The sequence below is a fragment of the Rhinatrema bivittatum genome, chromosome 19, assembly GCF_901001135.1.
Source record: "Rhinatrema bivittatum chromosome 19, aRhiBiv1.1, whole genome shotgun sequence".
NCBI lineage: Eukaryota > Metazoa > Chordata > Amphibia > Gymnophiona > Rhinatrematidae > Rhinatrema > Rhinatrema bivittatum.
In genome coordinates this window covers 17,065,164-17,084,965 of record NC_042633.1, presented here as the reverse complement: position 1 = coordinate 17,084,965, position 19,802 = coordinate 17,065,164, and the positions used below count along the sequence as shown (strand labels likewise).

Genomic DNA, 19,802 nt, shown 5'->3' with positions numbered 1-19,802 from the left:
TGACAGGGTATCCATGCCATTGGCCGGCCCCTGTCACATGGTAGGAGCACTGGATGGCCGGCGCCATCTTTAAAGATGGCGCCGGCCATCTTTACTCATCAGTCCCTATGGCGCCGGCCATCCAGTGCTCCTACCATGTGACAGGGGCCGGCCAATGGCACGGATACCCTGTCACATGGTAAGGGGAAAGGGGCATCGGCGCCATTTGTTTTTAGAACAGCTGATGCCTGGGAACGGGAAATCTCTCCCCGAGGCCCCCCTGGACCACCAGGTAATTTTAAAAGGTTTTGGGAGGGGTCGGGTGGGTTGTTTTTTTTAGCGGCGCGGGCCTCTCTAAAAAAAAAGGACCGGGAGGGTGGGGGAGGCTAAGGGGGGGTCGATTGAAAGGGTCGGGTGGGTTTTTTTTTTATCAGGCCATCGGTGCCATTTTAATTAGTGGCAGCCAAAATGGCGCCGATGGCCCGAGAGCGGGAGATCGCGCCGGGACCCCTCCCCCACTGGACCACCAGGTAATTTAACATTTTGGGGGGGTTCGGGAGGGTGGGGGAGGGTAAGGAATTGGTTTTAAAGGGTCGGTGTGGGTTTAGGGGTTGTTTTGGTGTGCCGGTTTTCCTGCCCTCCCCCAAATAATTCCCGTGCCCTATTTAACGATACAATACAAATGCCCCTGACGATAAATCGGGGACATTTGTATTGTATTGTGCCTTCTAACGATTTAGGACGATTTTAAAATTATCTGACGATAATTTTAATCGTTCAAAAACTATTCACATCCCTACTTTAAACCCCTCCGAAATGCCTCATTGTTTTTTTTGTTACACGTCATCCATAGCAGAAGTAAGGTTACGGGGCAGGGGGGCCTTGGTGTGCACCGTATTGTGCAAATATTTATATCCAAATTTCTGGTTATAGTCCCAAAACGTCCATGTACCACTCACGCCCCACCCAGATCATGCCCACACCCCAATCCTTTCTGAGAATTTCCGAGATGTGTGCACAGTGGCATTTATGTGCGTATCCGGACAGCTTTTAAAATCCACTCAACGTGCATGTGCCCGATATAGTCGCACTCCCCCTAATTTCGGTGCACGTCAGGCTTTTAACATTCACCTTTATAAAGGCACATTCATGATTTAACCCTAGGACCTTTTGAAAAAATCATCCTATCAGCGTCACCATACTTGTTAAGCAGGGGATGGTTCTTTTGTTCTTGCTTTAACTTTAGATGTAATATTTCTGCATGGAGGTAACCCACATGGAGCAGCAGTTACTTCCCTAAGCAGCTGGGCAGACTGCATGGCCAATTGGATCTGTCTGACATCATTTATAGGTTACTACAATGGCAACAACACAAAATAAACAAAATGAAACACATTCGATGTTGATTGTGCTCTTCCATTTCATCGCCAATAAAATAAAAGAATGCAAAACAATTAGGCAGCATTTTTCATTTTCTTTTCAAATGACTGCTCCTCCCCATCCTCTTCCTTTTAGCTGCAGATATTCAAACACGATGAATTTTCTCTGACTTTCAGGCCGATGCAATAAAACGCGCAATTTTGTATTCAAATTAGGACCCGCGCCCTAGCACCTCCTTATTAGCGGAAGCGGCGGCTGTCCGTGTGTCGGACAACCGATGCTCAATTTTGCCTGTGGCCATTTTCAAACCCACCGACTGGAAGGCAGATTTTTTTGTATTTTTGGTGCTTTCAAGTTAATAATAGCACGTCTAAAACACATGGCCAAACGGGGGCTAAACGGTGTGCTCGGCCGTTCTGTATCGCCTATTTGGAAGCTAAACAGCAAGAGATTTATTTATTTATTTATTTAGAAACTTTTATATACCGGTATTAGTGGGGACATCACACCGGTTCACATATTAACAGAAGGCTTGGAAAATACATTTCAACAGGAAAGGAGAACTGGGCGGGGGGTTAACCTGAGTCAGTATGGAAGAATAGATTGATCAACAAGAAATCATAACAAGAAAATCATAACAAGAAAATAACTATATACAAAGTAATTATTTCCTTAATATAAGGAAAGGGCGGTCACCTGGGTGGTGAGAGCTATTGTGGGGAAGGGAGGAACTATTCTGGGTAGACTTGGTTGAAAAGAAATGTTTTTAGTTTCTTTTTGAATTTGATCGCACATGGTTCAAGGCGCATGTGGACAGGTAGGGAGTTCCAGAGGGCCGGACCGGCAATGGAGAGGGCACGGTCGCGGGTGGAGGAAAGATGAGCTGTTTTCAAGGAAGGTACATGTAGGGTACCTTTGCTGGCAGATCTGGTAGCTCGGGTGGACAGGGGGGCAGTGAAGGGGTGGTCGAGCCAGTTGGAGTTGTGGGTGTGGATAGACTTGTGTACTATGGTCAGGGTTTTGTAGTGTATACGGGAGAGGATGGGGAGCCAATGTAGATCCTTGAGGATAGGGGTAATGTGTTCGTGTTTACGTGTGTTAGTAATGAGCCTTGCCGTGGCATTTTGCAACAATTGGAGAGGTTTTATTGAGGACAAGGGGAGCCCTAGGAGGAGGGCATTACAGTAGTCTAGTTTGGAGGTGAGGGTGGCTTGGATCACAGTGCGGAGATCTTGGGTGTACAGCAGGGGTCGGAGTTTCTTAAGGACGTTGAGTTTGAAGAAGCCTGCTTTGAGGATAGAGTTGATATGTGGTTTCATGCTAAGATTGGGATCAAGAAGAACTCTATCCTCAAGAAGAACTCTATCCTCATCAACCGTTTAATGGAAATAGGCATATCTGGTTCTGCACTGCTCTGGTTCATATCCTTTCTGAAAAACAGGCACTACAAAGTTAAAATAAATGACAAAGAATCCCACCCCATTCCATCAAACCAAGGAGTACCCTCAGGGTTCTTCACTTTCCCCAACCCTGTTCAATATATATCTACTCCCTTTATGCCAGCTACTCAATAGCCTCAACCTCACCCATTTTATATACGCGGACGATGTGCAAATCATAATTCCCATCTCGGACCCCATCTCTACTCTAAATTTTTGGAACAACTGCTTACACGCCATCAACCTTCTTCTCTCGAGTCTCAACCTGGTCTTAAATACATCTAAAACGGAACTCCTGGTTATCTCTCCTAGTGATAACAACCCCTTCGCCAATAATGCATTCATCCCATTAGCTAGCCAGGTCAGAGACCTTGGGGCCACCCTTGACTCTAGAATGAATTTCAAAAAATTCATTAACGCAACAACCAAAGAATGCTTCTTCAAGCTACAGGTCCTGAAGCAACTAAGACCACTCTTACACTTCAAGGATTTCCGTTCAGTGCTTCAAGCCATACTGTTTTCAAAAATCGACTATTGTAACGCTCTACTACTCGGTCTCCCCGCTTCTTCCACCAAACCTCTACAGATGCTGCAAAACGCAGCGGCCAGGATCCTTACAAACACACGTCGCAAAGACCATATCACACCAATCCTAAAAATACTACACTTGCTTCCCATCCAATATAGAATACTTTTCAAGGCTCTCACTATCATCCACAAATCCGTCTACCAACAATCCACTCTCCAACTCACCTTCCCACTCGAATTACATACGGCTGCAAGGCCGATCAGAACAGCCTACAAAGGTTCACTCAAGGCCCCCCCCAACAAATCCTCGGTCCACAACTCTATTCACAAGCGAGCACTTTCGACAGCTGGTCCGCTACATTGGAACTCGCTTCCCCAAGACTTACGTCAGGAACAATGCCATCTAACATTCAGAAAGAAACTGAAAACCTGGCTGTTCGCAGAAGCCTACCGTTGAAGAATCTTCTTCAACCATCACTGACTATCACCCTCCCACCCCTCCCTAATCCCTCCCCCCTTCATTTCCCCCCCCCCCTACTCACCTCCCCTCATCTCCTTCTCCCACTGGACTTACCATGTTAATAATCGCCTAAGATAAACCTCTGCTTATGTATCTCTAACATATTGTTTTTGTTGTTTATATCTATCACTCTCCAGTTGTTATAGTTTAAAATCTGACCTATCTTCCATCTCCCATGTTTTTGCTCCCTGTTTAATGTAACTTTACTTTCTACCTAGATGTTAATTGGTTTCCCCTCAGTTCTATTGTAAACCGGTACGATAAGACCTGGTCTTGAGTATCGGTATAGTAAAAGAAGTTAAATAAATAAATAAAATGTTTAGGGAAGAGGTTTAACTTTCTTTACAGACTCTCAAGCGAGGACATCGGGAGCTGAGGACACAATTCCTGCTTCTCCAGCAGCATTTCTGTTTCTGTCATCTCCAGTTTAGGGGCAGTAAGGCTTTCTTTATTTGTTCAGCTGGTACATAAACTTGGAAGTTGCTGAAGCTGCCTCCTCTGTCAGTAAAGACCGAGTTAAGCTCTCTGTTTAATCTGCGCATAGGAAACGGGAAGCAGAGAGAGAAGGGAGGAAATGAGCCTGTGATCTGTAGCCATCAGTTTCCAGGTCTGTAACCCAACTACAATTAGGAGACGTTCTAGGGTCAATAATTTTCCTAAATAGCTGGGACTCCATGGACAAAATGTAAGATCATCATTAAGAGGAAGATCCCTTTCCAGATCTGCCCAATGTTTCTCTTTATTTTCCATTTACTCCATGGAGAAGACTGCCAGGACCTCATTTTAAAGTGCGGGAGTGCAAATCATCATTGTGCTGTGATATGTGACAAAGTGCTCCCTGCCGCCCTAGGCCTGTCCCCTCTCCATATAAACCTTATGATGCTTTTATTTAGTTCTTTAGAAAAATCTTCAGGTTTTTCATGGGAATTAATCCTAAAAATAAAGTTAATCCTGGGTGAGATGTTCATTGTAATTGTTTCTGAGGCACCCAGCAAAAAGATAAGTAAAGGGAGTCATATTCTGAGATCCGGTGTAATCTTGGAGAGCAGAAGGTGGTAATTACAGGAGAATAAGTTATTCAGTTTATTAGGGATATATTCTCTCACATATTTTCACCACAGGAAATGACAGTGCTCTTCACATTTTGCCCTACTTACATCAGTCAAATTCTTCTTTAACTAAACTGAATCTGATAACTGTGATGGAATATTAATATATTTTAACTTTATTAGTTCATTATTAAAATGTATTTGTAATTGGCCTCTTATACCATTTAAGTATCTGACCACATTTTCAGTTACAGTGCATCCCATGTATCTGATTGTGACTGTAAAACTGTATTTCTATCAGTATGTTTTATTTTGATTTATAAAAATCACTAATGGTTAATGTGTGCTCTGACAGAAACGTGAGAATTGTGCATCCTCCCCCTATACCAAGATCTCTACCTCTCCTCGAGAAATCTTGCCTTGTGGCTGTTACCCTGCCCACCTTCTGCTTACTCCACCACACATCAGTAACATGGGAGCCCTCAGCAAGGTTTATGAAAACTTAGGTGTGCCACAGTGCCAGGGTTTTACTGACTCTTTCAGTGTCACATTTTATCATTGCCTTTCTGTGCACATCTGGACTTACTACCCTTCTTTTATTCTCTGCTCTGTGTCACGTTTCAGTGATTGTGCACAGCAAGTTGGATTCATTTCCATGGAGGATGACATTCAGGAGGGGAGGATTATGCAGCAGGTTGTAAAGTTAAATTGAGAAGAACATCCCCTGACCTGTGGGAAGTGGTACGTCCTCAGCACATTGGACAGCTGACTTGATTCCTCAGAGGGAAGGCCTTCAATTATTGCTGCCAGGGTGCCAGATGTTCGGCAGCTGTAGTTAGGGATCCAGAACCTCCTTCCTGAAAATATTTTCACAGCAGCTATAAGCATATAAGGCAGAAAGTTGTAAGACTCGAGAATGTAGAACCCCAGTGTGAGGTTGGGGAGAAGCTCTGAGTTCTCGTTAATCTCCTCCACTGCAAAAACCAAGGCCAGGAAGTTGTAGTAATTTTTTAAGAGTAATCTGTAAGGATATTAAGGGGATAATATTCAATGGTGTGCATAAATCAGCACATTCACACACAAGTGGGTACATTTAAAGTTAAAGCTGTATTTTGCAAATGGTATGGTGGAGAATATAGAATTTCTCAAATATCCCATATCTCCACCCAGAAACCATGCAAATCAGAGTTCAAGGTAATGCATAAAGGGAAAAATAGCCCATGCTATAGTTCCAGAATATTAGGTTCCATATTAGGAGCTACCACCAAAAAAAGAGATCTAGGTGTCATAGTGGATAACACATTGCAATCGTCAGCTCAGTGTGCTGTGGCAGTCATAAAAGCAAATAGAATGTTGGGAATTATTAGAAAGGGAATGGTAAATAAAACGGAATATGTCATAATGCCTCTGTATCACTGTTATTGTTGGTAGGGTTTTGGGTGGACCCTTGGACCTGTGGCAGATGACCACACCCACAGGGGAAGGTCTCGTGAGGGACCACAGGTCATGCTAGCTCAGGACACACACACACACAAGATAGTTCTTTTATTAGACTGAATTGGTGAGTCACCAGAGGTGGCAGTAGTGAGCTGGAATGTAGCCCGGCTGAGCTAGAAGTCCCTCAAGCTGGAACAGCAGTCCCGCTATGGCTGTGCTGTAGTGGAAGAAACTGAGAACATGAATACAACTATATGCAGGGTTCAGGAATAGAGCCTCGTTGATACAGTACTCACGCAGCGGTGCCACAGTATGGAGCACAGGAGCTGGAGTAAGGCAGGCCCTCGAGGAGCGAGTACCTGGTTCCAGGGAACAGCTCTGAGAGGGTAGATGGCAACTCACTGATGATAAAGGCAGCGGTGTCTTCCAGGCAGAAGGGTAGTGCAGGTAGTGAATCCAGGAATGTGGGCCCTCAACGAGCGAGTACCGTTCCAGACAGCGACCTAAAATGAAATAGAGGGAGAGGCTCCCGAGGAGCAGGTACCCCGATAGGGTAAGTCCAGAATGGAGGCATAGTAGCTAGGTACGGAGAGCGAATCCCATCCGTATGGAAACCTTTGCTAACTCAACGGCTAGCAATCGCGTAGGCTATTTGTATCCGGGATGCATGACATCATCACAGGGAGACGCCCCTGAGGTTCGTGCCACTGAAGGTACTTTAAGCTAGAGAGCATAGCGGGAGGCAGCGCCCAACCCAGTCCGGGGACGCCAGAGAGGATGGCAGGCAGACGCCGCAGCAGCTGAACATCCATCAACCGCGGGAGGAGTCACCAAAGAGGTAAGGAGGGTGGAGTGAAGACGTCGGGCAGCAACAGTCATAACAGTACCCCACTTCAAAGGGCAGTCTCCTCTTCGGGTACCAGCATTTATCAAGGATGTTAGCCTGAGGCTCACAAGAGTTTTCTTCGGGGCCAAAACCTTCCCAGTAAAGAAGGTATTCAAGTATTTTGCCTCGTCTTTGGACATCAAGAATCTCTTCAACCTTGAATTCTAGGTAGTCTTCTTCGGTGATAACAGGTGGTTCCTGAGTCTTGGAAGAGAATTCACTGAGAATGAGCGGTTTTAAGAGTGAAACGTGAAAAGTGTTGTGGATATTGAGTCCAGGTAGTAGCTTCAGAGTTCAGGTGGCAGCTTCAGACGTTGGAGGATTGGAAATGGTCCAACGTAGCGAGGAGCGAACCGAGTGGAGGGTAGCTTCAGTCTGAGGTGTTTGGTAGATAACCAGACTTTATCTCCAGGTCTGAAGACTGGCGCTTTGAGAATGGTGAGCGTCATAGTACTTCTTAGCGTGGTCACTCACTTTATTCAGCATGTCTTTTGTCTGAGTCCACAGGTTATGGATTTCATCAGCAGTAGCTAGAGCTGCTGGAGACGTCACTGAGAGCTTCAGTGGAAGTGGCGGTGTTGGAGAACGTCCATATACCACTTCAAAGTGGTATATGGTCGTGGTATACCAGATGATCAAGATATCATCCGGTATACCACGACACTCTTGTACAACAAATCCCAGTTGATGTTGCTGGATGAGAGTTGATGGCGAATACAGCCCATGGTAACAGTTTGGCCCAATTATTCTGATGGGAACTGATATAGGCAAGAATGAACTGCTTTAAGGTTCTAGTCATCTGTTCTGTTTGGCCATTCGATTGCGGATGATAGGCTGAAGTGTAGTCTAGAGAGATGTCGAATAACTTGCACAAGGCCCTCCAGAATCTTGCCGTGAATTGAGATCCTCGATCAGAGACTATGTGACTAGGTAGGCCGTGAAGGCGAAATATGTGCGAAATGAGCTTCGCAAGCTCCAAGGCTGAAGGTAAGCCAGGCAGCACGACGAAGTGGGCCATCTTGCTGAAGCGATCAACTGTTACCTAGATGGTATTCATTCCTCCAGAAGGGGGTAAATCGACTACAAAATCAGTAGCGATGTGTGACCAGGGCTGTTCCGGAACTGGCAGTGGTTGCATCAAACCCCACGGAAGGCCAGAAGCAGGTTTGGTTCTTGGCACAGTTGGTACAGGATGCCACATAGGAATAGGTATCCTGCTTGATTATAGATCACCAATATAACTTCTAGATCTTGAGCAGAGCTCGGCGTTGACCAGGATGGCCATCCAGCTTGGAATCGTGTGCCCAAAAGAGCACTTTCTTCCTGAGGTGTTTTGGTATGATAGATTTACCAGCGGGCACAGAATGAGTAGTTGCCAAGATGACTTTCTTCGGATCAATTATGTGCTGAGGTTCTTCAGGCACATCCTCCGAGAGAAAGGAGCGTGACAAGGCATCAGCTCTGGTATTTCTGTCTCCGGGGCGATACTTGAGCACAAAGTCGAAACGACTAAAAAACAAGGACCATCTGACTTGTCTGTGGTTAAGATGTTATGCCTGGCGGAGGTACTCTTGATTTTTGTGATCCATGAAAACGGTTATTTGATGTTGAGCGCCTTCGAGCCAAGGCCACCATTCCTCGAATGCAAGCTTTATTGCCAAGAGTTCTTTGTCGCCGATCCCATAGTTCTTCTCAGCTGGGGAGAATCATCGTGAGAAGAAGGAACAGGGACATAAGGATTTAGAGTCTCCAGTCTGGCTCAATACGGTCCCTACACAGACATCTGAAGCATCAACTTCAACGATAAAGGGCTTATTGGGGTCAGGATGCCGCAAGCATGGTTCCATGGAAAGGCAGACTTCAGTTTCTCAAATGCGGAAATGGCCTCCGCAGACCATTTTGAAGCGTTAGCACCCTTGCGGGTCATTGCGGTCAAGGGTACTGTTAAAGAAGAGTAGTCTTTTATGAAGCTTCTATAATAGTTGGTAACCCCCAGAAACCATCTCAGGGCTTTCAGGCTGGTAGGTTGTGACCAATTCTTGATACTCTCGAGTTTGTGAGGGTCCATCTGGAAGCCATCTTTAGACACAATGTAGCCAAGGAAAGGCACTGAGTCTTTGTGAAATTCACACTTGGAGAGTTTGGCGTAGAGCCGATTTTCACGGAGTCGGCGGAGTACCTGTTTGACATCTTCAAAGTGAGTGGGCAGATCCTGGGAAAAGATCAGGATATCATCCGGTATACCACGACACTCTTGTACAACAAATCCCGCAAGATGTCGTTCATCATGTTCTGGAATATGGCGGGTGCGTTGCACAGGCCGAAGGACATCACTAAGTACTCAAAGTGGCCGTCTCGCGTGTTGAAGGCTGTTTTACATTCGTCGCCACTACGAATGTGAACAAGATTGTTGGCCCCCTTCAGGTCGAGTTTTGAAAATATTTTGCCCCCTTGAAGCCGGTCAAACAGCTCCGAGATTAAGGTAAGGGGTAACGGTCTTTAATAGTGATCTTGTTAAGACCTCGGTAATCGATACACGGACGTAGGGTACCATCCTTCTTCCCCACAAAGAAGAAGCCTGAACCGGCTGGAGACTTCGATGGTCTAATAAAGCCCTTCTGTAAATTCTCCTCAATATATTCGGACATCGCCTTGTTCTCAATTGCTGAGACAGGATAGACACGTCCTTTAGGAGGTTCAGTATTGGGTTTCAGCCTTATGGCACAGTGATAGGACCTATGCGGAGGAAGAATGTCAGCAGCTTCTTTGGAGAACACATCACTAAAGGATGCGTATTGGGGCGGCAGTCTCGGCATCACTGGAGTTGTAGGCATGCAGGTGACAGGAAGTAATTCCTTAAGGAACTTCCCATGACACTCTGGATCACCAGCGGGAGAGTTCCAAGGATGCCCAGTCAAATTGGGGTTGGTGTGACTGCAACCAGGGTAACCCCTGGATGATAGGGTGCATGGCCTTCTCTAGGACAAAGAAGGGAATAGACTCCATATGGAGAGCTCCGGTGCGGAGAGTCACTGGTATAGTTTGGCAAATCACATCGCCCAGTAAGGGCTCTCCATGGATGGAGGATAGTAGTAGTGGAACTTTCAACTTGAAGAGGGGAATCCTCAAATGTTCCACGAGGCGTTGAAGAATAAAATTGCCTCCTGACCCTGAATCCACCAGAGCAAGAGTTTGAACCGTAGATGGTCTGCAGATCAAGGAGACTGGGAGAGAGAGTGGAGGAGAGGGTGTAGTAAGGCCTAAGAACAGTCCTCCTGCATGACTTAGGCCCGTCCGTTTCCCAGACGAATTGGGCATGTAGGGACCTCGTGGTCAGCCTGACCACAGTACATGCATAGACCATGTCTTTGCATGTACTGGAACCATCCGCGGTGCAGGTTTAGCACTAGACTCTTTCAGACCAGGTTTTCTGATAGACCGGAGCTCTTTCACCTTATCACAAAGCCAGTGATAGATCCGAGTGGCCAGAGCCACTAGTTCATCCAGCGAGTCAGGTGTCTCACGAGCAGCCAGCTCTCTTTCAGGCGAGCATCCAGTCCTCTGAAGAAGAGGGTCTTCAGGCATTTGGGGTCCCAACGGAGTTCTGTAGCAAGAGTCCTGAACTCTATCGCAAAATCAGCCAGTGGTCGGTTGCCTTATTTCAGGTCCACCAAAGCAGAACCGGCAACGGTAGTTCAAGCAGGATCATCGAAGACGGATTTAAACAAAATCAGAAATCCATCTATGTCCTGCAAAATAGGATCCTTGCTAGAGATGTGAATCGTATCCTCGATCGTCTTAACGATCGATTTCGGCTGGGAGGGGGAGGGAATCGTATTGTTGCCGTTTGGGTGTGTAAAGTATCGTGAAAATCGTTAAAATCGTGAGCCGGCACACTAAAACCCCCTAAACCCCCCCCCGACCCTTTAAATTAAATCCCCCACCGTCCCGAACCCCCCCCCCCAAATGCTTTAAATTACCTGGGGATCCAGAGGCGGTCCGGAACGGCAGCGGTCCAAAACGGCCTCCTGCAATTGAATCGTGTTGTCTTCAGCCGGCGCCATTTTCCAAAATGGCGGCGCAAAATGGCGGCGGCCATAGACCAACACGATTCGACTGCAGGAGGTCATTCCGGACCCCCGCTGGACTTTTGGCAAGTCTTGTGGGGGTCAGGAGGCCCCCCCCAAGCTGGCCAAAAGTTCCTGGGGGTCCAGCGGGGGTCCGGGAGCGATTCCTGCCGCGAATCGTTTTCCGTACGGAAAATGGCGCCGGCAGGAGATCGACTGCAGGAGGTCGTTCAGCGGGGGTCCGGAACCCTCGCTGAACGACCTCCTACAGTCGATCTCCCGCCGGCGCCATTTTCCGTACGGACAATGGCGCCGGCCATACGCGTATGGCCGGTGCCATTTTCCGTACGGAAAATGATTCGCGACAGGAGATCGCTCCCAGACCCCCGCTGGACCCCCAGAAACTTTTGGCCAGCTTGGGGGGGGCCTCCTGACCCCCCAAGACTTGCCAAAAGTCCAGCGGGGGTCGGAACGACCTCCTGCGTCGAATCGTGTTGGTCTATGGCCGCCGCCATTTTGCAGCGGCCATTTTGCAAAACGGCGCCGGCTGAAGACTACACGATTTAGTGTGCCGGTTTTCCTGCTCTCCCCCTTCCCCCGATTTAGCTACGGACCACCGCTACGGAACCCCAGGTAATTTAAGGCTACGGAGGTAATTTAAGCTACGGACCACCGCTACGGACCCCCAGGTAATTTAAGGCATTTGGGGGGGGGGGTTCGGGAGGGTGGGGGATTTAATTTAAAGGGTCGGGGTGGGTTTTAGGGTGTTTTAGTGTGCCGGTTTTCCTGCCCTCCCCCTTCCCACGATTTACGATTTTTTGACGATAAATCGGGGGACTTGGTATTGTATCGTGGCCCTAACGATTTTTGATGATTTAAAATATATCGGACGATATTTTAAATCGTCAAAAAACGATTCACATCCCTAATCCTTGCATTCCCACAGTGTAGACACCCAAGACAAGGCCCTTCCATCAAGATAAGATAGAATGTAAGTAGTCTTGGGAAAAGCTGTAGGGAACTGAGCAAAAAACTGAAAGGAGCAGCTACAAAAGTAAAAAATGTCCAAGAGGCGTGGTCATTGTTAAAAAATACCATTCTAGAAGCACAGTCCAGATGTATTCCACACATTAAGAAAGGTGGAAAGAAAGGCAAAACGATTACCGGCATGGTTAAAAGGGGAGGTGAAAGAAGCTAATGTAGCCAAAAGATCTTCATTCAAAAATTGGAAGAAGGATCCAACAGAAGAAAATAGGATAAAGCATAAACGTTGGCAAGTTAAATGTAAGACATTGATAAGACAGGCTAAGAGAGAATGTGAAAAGAAGTTGGCTGTAGAGGCAAAAACTCACAGTAAAAACTTTTTAAAATATATCCAAAGCAGAAAGCCTGTGAGGAAGTCAGTTGGACTGTTGGATGATCGAGGGGTTAAAGGAGCACTTAGAGAAGATAAGGCCATCGCGGAAAGATTAAATGATTTCTTTGCTTCGGTGTTTACTGAAGAGGATGTTGGGGAGGTACCCGTAATGGAGAAGGTTTTCATGGGTAATGATTCAGATGGACTGAATCAAATCACGGTGAACCTAGAAGATGTGGTAAGCCTGATTGAAAAACTGAAGAGTAGTAAATCACCTGGACCGGATGGTATACACCCCAGAGTTCTGAAGGAACTCAAAAATGAAATGTCAGACCTATTAGTAAAAATTTGTAACTTATCATTAAAAGCATCCATTGTACCTGAAGACTGGAGGATAGCAAATGTTACCCCAATATTTAAAAAGGGCTCCAGGGGCGATCTGGGAAACTATAGACCAGTTAGCCTGACTTCAGTGTCAGGAAAAATAGTGGAAAGTGTTCTAAACATCAAAATCACAGAACATATAGAAAGACATGGTTTAATGGAACAAAGTCAGCATGGCTTTACCCAGGGCAAGTCTTGCCTCACAAATCTGCTTCACTTTTTTGAAGGAGTTAATAAACATGTGGAGAAACGTGAACCGGTAGATATAGTATACTTGGATTTTCAGAAGGGGTTTGACAAAGTTCCTCATGAGAGGCTTCTAGGAAAAGTAAAAAGTCATGGGATAGGTGGTGATGTCCTTTCGTGGATTGCAAACTGGCTAAAAGACAAGAAACAGAGTAGGATTAAATGGACAATTTTCTCAGTGGAAGGGAGTGGGCAGTGGAGTGCCTCAGGGATCTGTATTGGGACCCTTACTTTTCAATATATTTATAAATGATCTAGAAAGAAATACGACAAGTGAGATAATCAAATTTGCAGATGACACAAAATTGTTCAGAGTAGTTAAATCACAAGCAGATTGTGATAAATTGCAGGAAGACCTTGTGAGACTGGAAAATTGGGCATCCAAATGGCAGATGAAATTTAATGTGGATAAGTGCAAGGTAATGTATATAGGGAAAAATAACCCATGTTATAATTACACAATGTTGGGTTCCATATTAGGTTCTACAACCCAAGAAAGAGATCTAGGTGTCATAGTGGATAACACATTGAAATCTTCGGTTCAGTGTGCTGCAGCAGTCAAAAAAGCAAACAGAATGTTGGGAATTATTAGAAAGGGAATGGTGAATAAAACGGAAAATGTCATAATGCCTCTGTATCGCTCCTTGGTGAGACCGCACCTTGAATACTGTGTACAATTCTGGTCGCCACATCTCAAAAAAGATATAATTGCGATGGAGAAGGTACAGAGAAGGGCTACCAAAATGAAAAGGGGAATGGAACAACTCCCCTATGAGGAAAGACTAAAGAGGTTAGGACTTTTCAGCTTGGAGAAGAGACGACTGAGGGGGGATATAATAGAGATGTTTAAAATCATGAGAGGTCTAGAACGGGTAGATGTGAATCGGTTATTTACTCTTTCGGATAGTAGAAAGACTAGGGGGCACTCCATGAAGTTAGCATGGGGCACATTTAAAACTAATCGGAGAAAGTTCTTTTTTACTCAATGCACAATAAAACTCTGGAATTTGTTGCCAGAGGATGTGGTTAGTGCAGTTAGTATAGCTGTGTTTAAAAAAGGATTGGATAAGTTCTTGGAGAAGAAGTCCATTACCTGCTATTAAGTTCACTTAGGGGTAGATTTTCAAACTATGCGAATAGGCCTACTTTTGCTGGCGCATCAGGCGCAAGCAAAAGTACGCTGGATTTTAGTAGATACGCGCGGAGCCGCGCGTATCCACTAAAATCCTGGATCGGCGCGCGCAAGGCTATCAATTCTGTATAGCCGGCGCGCGCCGAGCCGCGCAGCCTACCCCCATTCCCTCCAAGGCCGCTCCGAAATCGGAGCGGCCTCGGAGGGAACTTCCTTTTGCCCTCCCCTCACCTTCCCCTCCCTTCGCCTACCTAACCCACCCACCCGGCCCTTTCTAAGCCCCCCCCTTACCTTTGTCGGGGGATTTACGCCTCCCGGAGGGAGGCGTAAATCCCCGCGCGTCAGCGGGCCTCCTGCGCGCCGGGACGCGACCTGGGGGCGGGTCCGGAGGGCGCGGCCACGCCCCCAGGCCGCCCCGGGCCGTAACCACGCCTCCGGGCCCGCTCCCAACACGCTCCCGGCACGCCCCCTAAACGCCGTGCGGTTCAGGCCCCCCCCCCGACACGCCCCCGACACGCCCCCTCGGAGAACCCCGGGACTTACGCGAGTCCCGGGGTCTGCGCGCGCCGGTGAGCCTATGTAAAATAGGCTCACCGGCGCGCAGGGCCCTGCTCGCCTAAATCCGCCCGGATTTGGGCGGATTTAGGCGAGCAGGGCTTTGAAAATCCGCCCCTTAGAGAATAGCCACTGCCATTAGGAATGGTAACATGGAATAGACTTAGTTTTTGGGTACTTGCCAGGTTCTTATGTCCTGGATTGGCCACTGTTGGAAACAGGATGCTGGGCTTGATGGACCCGTGGTCTGACCCAGTATAACATTTTCTTATGTTCTTATGTACAGCAAAGTGCATGCAGCACTGGTTTAAAAAACCCCTGGTCTTCTGAATCTCTCCCGAGAAACGAACTGGGGCAGCTAGCGGTACAGCAGTCTTTAAAGTTAAGTCATGTAACTGATCTTCAGGGCTGGAAGAAGCACCTTGAGTCTTCTGGGTGTGCAGATGATGAAACGCTGAAGTGAGTTTCTCCAATGCGTCTTGCTGTTCGGAAATGCGCCGGGCCAGGCCCGGTATGGCCTGCAGGGCATTGAGCTGTGCTGGATCCACGGAGTTAGCAATCTGTTATTGTTGGTAGGGTTTTATGTCGACCCTTGGACCTGTGGCAGATGACCACACCCACGGGGGAAGGACCCATGAGGGGCCACAGGTCAGGCTAGCTCAGGACACACACACACAAGATAGTTCTTTTATTAGACTGAATTGGTGACCCACCAGAGGTGGTGGTAGTGAGCTGGAATGTAGCCCAGCTGGGCTAGAATTCCCTCAGGCTGGAACAGCGGTCCCGCTATGGCTGTGCTGTAGTGGAAGAAACTGAGAACGTGAATACAACTATATGCAGGGTTCAGGAATAGAGCCTCGTTGATACAGTACTCACACAGTGGTGCCACAGTATGGAGCACAGGAGCTGGAGTAAGGCAGGCCCTCGAGGAGCGAGTACCTGGTTCCAGGGAACAGCTCTGAGAGGGTAGATGGCAACTCACTGATGATATAGGCAGCGGTGTCTTCCAGGCAGAAGGGTAGTGCAGGTAGCGAATCCAGGAACGTGGGCCCTCGACGAGCGAGTACCGGTTCCAGACAGAGACCTGAAATGAAATAGAGAGAGAGGCCCCCAAGGAGCGGGTACCCAGATAGGGTAAGTCCAGAATGGAGGCAGAGTAGCTAGGTACGGAGAGTGAATCCCATCCGTATGGAAACCTTTGCTAACTCAACAGCTAGCAATTGGCTATTTGTATTCGGGATGCATGACGTCATCACAGGGGGACACCCCTGAGGTTCGTGCCACTGAAAGTACTTGAAGCAGGGACGGGCGGAACGTGCGCCCTAAGGCAGCTGGAGAGCATGGCAGGAGGCAGTGCCCAAGCCGGTCCGGGGACGCCGGAGAGGACAGCAGGCAGACGCCGCGGCAGCCAAACATCTGTAAACTGTGGGAGGAGTTGCCAAAGAGGTAAGGAGGGCGGAGTGAAGACGTCGGGCAGCGACAGTCGTAACAATTGCTCCATGGTGAGACTACATCTTGAATACTGTGTACAATTCTGGTTGCCGCATCTCAAAAAAGATACAGTTGTGATGGAGAAAGTACAGAGAAGGGTTACCAGAATGATAAAGGGAATGGAACAGGTTCCCTATGAGGAAAGACTAAAGAGGTTAGGTCTTTTAAGCTTGGAGAAGAGACGGCTGAGGGGGGATATGATAGAGGTGTTTAAAATCATGAAAGGTCTAGAACGGGTAAATGTAAATCGGTTATTTACTCTTTCAGATAATAGAAAGACTAGGGGGTACTCCATGAAGTTAGCATATGGCACATTTAAAACTAATCGGAGAAAGTTCTTTTTCACTCAATGCACACTTAAACCCTGGAATTTGTTGCCAGGGGATGTGGTTAGTACAGTTAGTATTGTTGCGCCTGAAGGTGGACCCTTGGCCTAGTGCAGGATTGGTAGACTCCCCGGTCGGACCCAGAGAGTGCCTGCCACCAGGAGGCGGAGCACAGGAGGAGACAGAGGCTAGTTGGAGCTTCATCACTCGCAGCCCGCGGTTCCCCTGGGTTGAGGCCTTGGGGACCTGGACTGCTTGGACTTAGGTGGGCCTCACAGGATCTCCCAGAGAGATAGTTCAGAGATGTGCCCACCAGGATCAAGGGTGTGCAGTCGACCTCAAGACTAGGAGTCTGAGGTGCCAGAGAAGGCCAGAAGAGTGTCTCTGAGGATAAGGCTGGGATCAAGGCCAGAATCAAGGAAGCATGGTCAGCCAATGCAGGGGTCAAGTTCCAAAGGTCAGTCCGTGGGTAGTCAGCCAAAGGAGAGATCAAATTCCAAAGTTCAGTCCATGAGTAGTCAGCCAAAGCAGAGGTCAGGTTCCAGAAGTACAGGCGTTGTCATGGAGGCAGACAAAGGTCAATATCCAGGCAGCGATCAGCGTTGTCAAGAACAGGCAGAGGTCAATATCCGGGCAGCGATCAGCGTACTCAAGAACAGGCAGAGGTCAGTTACTAGAGATGTGAATCGTGTCCTCGATCGTCTTAACGATCGATTTCGGCTGGGAGGGGGAGGGAATCGTATTGTTGCCGTTTGGGTGTGTAAAGAATCGTGAAAATCGTGAGCCGGCACACTGAAACCCCCTAAAACCCACCCCCGACCCTTTAAATTAAATCCCCCACCCTCCCGAACCCCCCCCAAATGCTTTAAATTACCTGGGGATCCAGCGGCGGTCCGGAACGGCGGCGGTCCGAAACGGCCTCCTGCAATTGAATCGTGTTGTCTTCAGCCGGCACCATTTTCCAAAATGGCGGCGCAAAATGGCAGCGGCCATAGACCAACACGATTCGACTGCAGGAGGTCGTTCCGGACCCCCGCTGGACTTTTGGCAAGTCTTGTGTGGGTCAGGAGGCCCCCCCAAGCTGGCCAAAAGTTCCTGGGGGTCCAGCGGGGGTCCGGGAGCGATTTCCTGCCGCGAATCGTTTTCCGTACGGAAAATGGCGCCGGCAGGAGATCGACTGCAGGAGGTCGTTCAACGGGGGTCCGGACCCCCGCTGAACTTTTGGCCAGCTTGGGGGGGCCTCCTGACCCCCACAAGACTTGCCAAAAGTCCAGCGGGGATCCGGAACGACCTCCTGCAGTCGAATCGTGTTGGTCTATGGCCGCCGCCATTTTGTGCCGCCATTTTGGAAAATGGCGCCGGCTGAAGACAACACGATTCAATTGCAGGAGGCTATTCTGGACCGCCGCCGTTCCGGACCGCCGCTGGATCCCCAGGTAATTTAAGGCATTTGGGGGGGTTCGGGAGGGTGGGGGATTTAATTTAAAGGGTCGGTGGTGGGTTTTAGGGGGTTTTAGTGTGCCGGTTTTCCTGCCCTCCCCCTTCCCCCGATTTACGATTTTTTGACGATAAATCGGGGGAATTGGTATTGTATCGTGGCCCTAACGTTTTTTCACGATTTAAAATATATCGGACGATATTTTAAATCGTCAAAAAACAATTCACATCCCTATCAGTTACCAAGAGGTACTACCTGGGGAGAAGCAGAAACAGATGGATACTGGAACAGAAGGACGCTGGAACAAGATTGGAACAAGGCTGGAACGAGACTTGGAATGCAGAGGCAAACTAGAAGCACTCATGGTGTCAACCCAATTGCCAAGGTGGTTTGCTAGGGCAGGAGCCCTGCCTTAGCGACGGTTTCTAGTATTCTGTTACCACCCAGATGTGGGAAAGCACAGTGGATATTGGCCCACTCCATTGTTGCAACATAGTGCATCCATAGATCTTACACGGTATTACACATTATAGCTGTAGGCCAGTGTTTCCCAACCCTCTCCTGGAGGCACACCTAGCAGGTCAGGTTTTCAGGATTGCCGCAATAAATATGCATGAGATTGATTTGCATACCCTGGGTCTCCAATGTATGCAAATCTCTCTCATGCATATTCATTATGGATATTCTGAAAACCTGACTGGTTAGGTGTGCCTCCAGGAGAGGGTTGGGAAACACTGCTGTAGGCAATTCCTCTTGTTTGTCACAATCTTTCCTCAACTATACCACGAAAGCTCAAATGGTAATTTCCTATTGGCCCAGTATCATGCCTATTACGACCCTGCCTCCTGGGCTCAGGATGGCTCTTGGGGGTTACAGAACTCTAATATACATGTTAAATTGTTTTATAAGATTACAAGCTGTTGTTGAAATAATTACTAATGAAACTGCAAAAGCACTGAGAATATTAGCTACACAGTAAAAGGGTTTCTGGAATGCCATTTACCAGCACTGTCTAGCATTAGATTACATACTAGCTTCAGAAGGTGGACTATGTGGAAAGAATTTTCTCACGTACCGGTACAAACATGGAAAGGATTTGAAGTCAGTGATCCATTTGGATCCCTTGGATCATGGTTCTCTAGATTAGGCTCAGGTTTGAAAAATTCTAATTGGCTCCATGTGTACAATTGCCATACTGGGACTTGTTGTCTGCCTTTGCTTGCCATGCCTTTGTATCTGTCTATGAAGATGTCACGATCAAGTGTCTGAAATGTTGGTAACCCAGACCAGCGCACGGATCATGCTAAACCAAGCTGAAACCTTGAACCTGTTGCTCCTGGACTCCAACAACATCAATGCACCATTCCCCACTACAATTAATAGCTATCTGTGAAAAATGAGCACAATGGTACTAACAGCTCGATACTGTAAGGTGCGGTTGGAGATTAACTCGCTGTGGGCACACAATTGGGACGCGTAAGGTGATCCTGCGATACTGTCTCCAGTTTCATGCGTCCTTAGCGCTTCTTGAAACCGACCCGTAACCTTTTCCGCACGCAGCATGTATATGATATGTAAATGAATGAAT

General features: G+C 47.6%; 1 protein-coding gene across 1 annotated transcript in view; it reads right to left on the bottom strand.

Moving 5' to 3' along the window:
• LOC115080271 (vomeronasal type-2 receptor 26-like) overlaps positions 1 to 6,403 on the bottom strand; it is a 131,422-nt gene extending 125,019 nt beyond the window's left edge. Inside the window, exons 1-2 of the mRNA XM_029584424.1 lie at positions 6,372 to 6,403; positions 5,625 to 5,916 (exon numbers count right to left, since the gene is read on the bottom strand). Of these exons, the coding sequence (XP_029440284.1) occupies positions 5,625 to 5,916; positions 6,372 to 6,403 (324 nt within the window). The remainder of the gene's footprint in view (positions 1 to 5,624; positions 5,917 to 6,371) is intronic.
• Positions 6,404 to 19,802: the final 13,399 nt, after the last annotated feature.